Source organism: Physcomitrium patens, chromosome 12 (assembly GCF_059467195.1).
Source record: "Physcomitrium patens ecotype Gransden chromosome 12, ASM5946719v1, whole genome shotgun sequence".
NCBI lineage: Eukaryota > Viridiplantae > Streptophyta > Bryopsida > Funariales > Funariaceae > Physcomitrium > Physcomitrium patens.
In genome coordinates, this window is record NC_143421.1 from 15,136,270 (window position 1) to 15,141,788 (window position 5,519).

General features: G+C 39.6%; 1 protein-coding gene across 1 annotated transcript; it reads right to left on the reverse strand.

Moving 5' to 3' along the window:
* Positions 1-213: 213 nt before the first annotated feature.
* On the reverse strand, positions 214-2,864 carry LOC112289336 (aquaporin PIP2-1). The gene is made up of 4 exons (XM_024534485.3): positions 2,111-2,864; positions 1,635-1,930; positions 1,018-1,158; positions 214-879 (listed from the first exon to the last, which is right to left on the reverse strand). Exons 1-4 carry the CDS (start codon positions 2,391-2,393, stop codon positions 757-759), a joined length of 843 nt encoding a protein of 280 aa, XP_024390253.1. The 5' UTR covers positions 2,394-2,864; the 3' UTR covers positions 214-756.
* Positions 2,865-5,519: the final 2,655 nt, after the last annotated feature.

Here is a 5,519-nt window from a genome sequence, read left to right on the forward strand (position 1 = left end):
TGTGGAGGATCAAACTCACACAGCTCTGATGGCATTCCATGGTTGCGGTTAGAGCCCACATGGGTGGTATTTTTTCTTTTGGTGAATGGAGAGGTGTTTCTTGATAAAGGTCATCTGCAGGGAGTAATGAACGTTGACCTTTTCCGTGAGAGAAGATAACTCATATTGGACATTAATGCCCATTGAGATTTTAACTAGAGTAGTTATCATTAGTTGTGTTGAATGTGACGGAGGGTTGGTTCTGTTACCATTAACAAAGAGAAGATCTAAAACCTTACAATGTAGTGTTTGGGAAATGTTCTGTGGCTAAGTATTATATATCTGAAGAATTGCTTTGGAACGGACATTAGATCCGCTCGTAAAAGCATAGAAGATGCATCACAGTGGTGTAGAGACCTAAAGTATCGAGCAGCAACTATACTTACAAACGAGGACCGGCTTCAACCGATTGTTTTTCTATCCTAGTGAAGAATATGATAAAAAACACATTGATTCCCCTGGAAATCGAGCCGAACAGCCTCCCCTATAATACTTATGAACTGTACAGCCGATGTGAGATCAGTCACTTGGTGTCGAGATTCATTCTAATCGTCTACCACACCACTGAAGTTCGAACCGCCGTCTGGTAAAAGGATGGGATCGAAAGCACAATAAAAGGAAGAAAAAACCAGGTTTTAAATGCTGTTGTTTAATTTCATCGAAGCCGCTTGACAGCATCTCATTAAGACGGTTTTGTGCTGGCTCTGGCTGGGAGGTTTACGTGTGATTGGACCCATTTCCGAAGGACCGCATCGACTTGATTGGATTAGCTCGTAAGATGTATTGATGATAAGCGGCAGCCAAAGCAGCTCCCAGGAATGGACCCACCCAGAAGATCCACTGCATTACATGGACAGAAAAGTTAATTTCAGCTTCCGTCGATCTTTTGGACCAGATACAGAACAATATTCCAAGGCCATACAAGCATAACTTAAAAACAAGCCTAAATTGAGTTCAACAGATTGGCGACTAGCTCACGTGGTCATCCCAGGACTTGCTGCGGTTGAAGATGACAGCGGCACCAAAGCTCCGGGCAGGGTTGATGCCAGTTCCGGTTATGGGAATGGTGGCACAATGAACTACGAAAACAGCAAACCCAATCGGAAGAGGGGCCAACACCTGTGGTTCAAGACAAAAGCGCCCCGGCGGACTTTCTCAAGTTGTTTATAAATAGCATTACATAGTGACGGATCAAAGTAAGACGACTAGTTCACAGATCTCCAATTTCATGCAAGTTGCTGCCACGTTCTATGTCACATGCGATCTACATCAATTGGTTCTTTATTCACGGACCGCGAACGAATTATACTATACCTATTGATTTCTGAATTGGTCGCTCTAAAATTATTACCAACTGGCTAGAGACCCAGGAAATGCAGCTCTTAATAAATAAAAATGTGAGACTATTCAGCACGGGTGGGAAACACTCTCGTCGGTGACTTGCATGGTTAGATTCCAAATTATTTCAGCTTCCTTTCTTAGGTTTGTCGCAAGGAATCATTAGCACAACGTTTGAGAAGCAGAAATATGATAGAGTGCCACTTGCTTTGACAGTAAATAAGAAGTTAGACAGGTAGTCCTCATGTTAGACTTACCGGTACATGAGAGTCACGTGCTTTACGCTTGGGATCCGTGGCGGAGAAGACGGTAAACATCAGCACGAAAGTTCCAATGATCTCAGCGGCCAAACCAGTACCAGTGCTGTAGCCTGGTGCCACTGCGTTCGCCCCTCCTCCGTGGTCCATGTAGAAAGAATGCTGGAACTCCTTCACTAAGCCTGCTCCACAAATGGCTCCCAAGCACTGCGCTACCATATACGCCAGAGAACGAGTAAGGGAAATCTTACGAGCCAGAAGAAGGCCGAAAGTCACCGCTGGGTTGATATGCCCTCCTGCGAAAGGAAATAGAATTTTTAAATTAGCCAAAGAGTAAAGTAGATTTCTGTCGGTGAACGACGCTAAATGTCACTTCTGAGCATACTTGCATGGGCGTCATAGTCTCTTGAACTAGGTTGAAGAAATTCATCTGAAGAGACGCTCTTGTAACGATTCAGCTGACGAGAGTAATGCACCTGAGATACCAGCAGTGCAATACACGAGCACGAATATCATCCCACCAAATGCCCACGCGATGCCCAGAATGCCGACTCCTGCACAGTCGGCATTTCGACTGGCGCCAACCACGGTTCCGATGGCGATGTAGAGGAAGAGTAATGTGGAGATGAACTCCGTGATGATGGCTCGATAGAATGACCATTTCCTAAGCTCAGATGCGTCTACGAAAGGCACTGCAGGTGGGTCAATGTAGTCCTTTGAGCGAAACTTCGGCTCCTCGCAGATCCCGATTTTTTCCATTGCTGCTGCAGGACCAGCTTTCCGCACCAAATTCTTTAAAAAAACACACCAGTTCACTCTGCTCACTCCTAGCCTGTTCCTACGACTTCTGTCGCTGCGACTACCGTTAACAGTGACGCTTCTGCATGGAATCTGGTCACCTGAACAACTCCAGGCAAAGCTAAGCAACCATACTTTACAGTGTTATGTCTGCACCCACAGCTGCACAAAGAGGTACCCTTTGGCAACGATGGCTTGCAGGCGGCTCAGAATTGGCGAGGACTGTCCCACTACTTGTGATCTGAAATCCCAACTGAACCGTCTCCAATGTGCTCTGTGGGAGTTAATGATCTACCAGTATTTCGAACTTCATTGCTAGAACTCCGGACGATCTATACAGAGAGACTTGTAGAACAATAAACCTGCCACAGATTATTTATACACAAACACACACCCACCCACTCCGCTCCGCTCCACGCCCAGCCTACACGAAGCATCTTTGAATAGCGGTTACATGAATATATTTGTATTTACATATTGCAGTGTTTTACTTACGGAAGTAACCAAGACAGAATGATGAAACAAATTCTTGCAAAATGTTCAAACCGACACTCGATCAGTGAAGAAAATATTTAATATTCCTCCGGAACAAGAATACGTTGGCTAAACATCTCTTAACAAAGCATAAAAAATTATATCTATATAAGATGATATTGGTGAAGCTGCCTTGCAATTCTCGTGCAAGTCCAGTCAAGCGCATCTATTTGTGTTTGTTCTTTAGATTTTTGACGAACATGAAATTATTCGTTGTTCTTCATTTCCACTTGATCACACAATAAGCTGAACTATTTCCTATTTCGTTTTTGATCACTTTTCTCCCACTTGCTTAGTGTTGAATAATTGTTTTCTTCTATTTTTAAGTTATTTGTAATACAAAAATTGGTATTGGGTTTAGTTGAAGTTTATATTTATTTTATTCTTACCTTTTCTGAATACATAATTTTCTGTCATTCTTTAAGAAAATTTGGAATTTGGCTACCTCTTTGAGATAGCTTTTTGTTATTAGACAAGTAAATTTTATTTCAATTTTATTTCAAATGCTGGTGTTTTATTTCAAATTTTCTTTTACATTTATTATAATATTTTTGGTAATTATGTGACATTTTGTTATCAACATGCTTTCTATATTTCTTTTAATTATATGATTTTTTCTTAGATTTATTTATTAGATTTTCAAAGATATATTTTTTTGTTTTATCTTGATTGATGCCATGATTAATTGATAATATTATGATTTAGTTCATCTTTGTAAAATAAATTAAACATTTCTACACCAAAAATTCTATTGTATAGATAATTATTTGTATTTGGCTATTGTATCTTCCAAGTGATCAATACACAATATCACACATCCTTTCAAAAGAAGAATCCACAGGCAAAACGTTTCATCATATATTGAAAACATTAAAAGAGAGCAAGACAGTATTGGTGCAAATCTGATACCCATTAGACCAAGAGTGCATCCACAAATGTTTAGAAGGCTTTGGTAGAGGGCCGCTTAGTGTGTGTAACTGCAGGATTCCTTGGGACTGAGGTTCATTGCATCGGTGTTGCCCAATTCAACCTGTTTTTGATACGAAATGCAAAGCTTTGTATATGCAATACATGCTTGGATGCATTGCAGGAGCAAATGAATTGACTTGCCTGCTCCACGTCTCCCCCTTGATGCTTTCTGATTCTGAAGCGGATTCTTTTTTTTCTGCAGCTCTCGATGTCGAAAGATCCTCACAGAAACTCGAGCTATTCTTCATATAATTGTAATGAGTATTGATAAACTATAACTTGGAACCAGTTTTTCTTTAATTAGTTTTATGCCCCACGTGTGCGGCAGAGGGACAAGACTGAGTAAAAGACATAGTGTTGTGCAAGTTGAAATCAATCCCTTCACATTGTAATCCACTAGCTAATGCAACATGCCAGCCTGACTTGTGGTAGAGGATATGGAGTCTATCAGCAAGTGGAAACTGAGTTGTGTGAGCCTGATCCACCTCGGTGTACTTGATTCCTTAATACTCATGGCATAGAATGTTGACGGGGCATGTGAGTCACAAGCATCATGTACTAGTTATATCGGCAGTTCAAAAAGGTAGAGCATGCAGAGGTTCCGAGAAGGAGAGTGGCTTGACCGAGATCAGTGCAAAAGCCATGCATAGGTGAGAGCTACACAGTGGTGGGAACAAATTGCTGCCAGTTTTAGAGCAATCGCAAGGTGACGAGGGCAGAGGTGCACAGAATAAGTTCTGACAGGGTTGCTCGAAGTGGATTAAATTGATACATTATCAAAGGACAATCGTTGATGAAAGGAAAATAATAGGTTTACCTAGAATGAGCTGTTCAATATCACAATTCCTACATGCAAGAGGGCCCATTATGCCTCCTACGACTAGTGTCTATTGGATCTTGGAGAGTACAAGTGATTGAAGAGAGTTTATTCATCTTACAGTTAGTGTATATACAATTCAATCTTAGTACTAATAATAAGTCTTAATTCTATTGGCTAATACTGATTACATCCTTATTACTCACGGATGAATAGAAGATAATTAGATGCAAGGTTTCATTCAGTTCCTACATGCTCCTTGAATCCTAATATAGTTGATATGTTCTATTCTTCTTTCCTTACTAGTCCCATAGTGCAGTAGTAAAGTACATCGGCAACTTCATATTTGTATTCTTGAGGATGTCAAATATATGAAATTCTATAGAGCCATTGCATATTGTAAGTCTTTTGTCTTTGTGAAATTTTGTTTTGTTGTTGTTTGGTTCTTTTGATTTGTAATTTCTTCTAATATGGTAGTAGAAGGATGTTTTTTTTATAGATATTTGAATTTTAATAATATTATTTTAAAGATGCTACAATTGAATCTTGTGTTGTTTTTAAATTGATTATTGCATTATTGCAAAAGATTAAGCTAATTCCAAAGATTTGAGCAAACTTTCAATATTTATTACTTCATTCAACTCTCAATTTCTAACTTTAGGATTTTATCATAGTTATAATTATATCAATTCTCTTATTCAATTACTTAATCATTCTTCTACTTCTTCAAACTACGCTCATGGTACTTTTGTCTTGATTTTGCTAAG

Bases quoted from the DNA above. Each gene is read 5' to 3' on its own strand.
- LOC112289336 (XM_024534485.3), bottom strand. From the start codon at position 2,393: ATGGAAAAAATCGGGATCTGCGAGGAGCCGAAGTTTCGCTCAAAGGAC. The intron at 1,159-1,634 runs GTAAGTCTAACA...CTTGAACCACAG, and splicing joins CACGTGACTCTCATGTACCG to GTGTTGGCCCCTCTTCCGAT. The intron at 880-1,017 runs GTGAGCTAGTCG...CATGTAATGCAG, and splicing joins GCAAGTCCTGGGATGACCAC to TGGATCTTCTGGGTGGGTCC.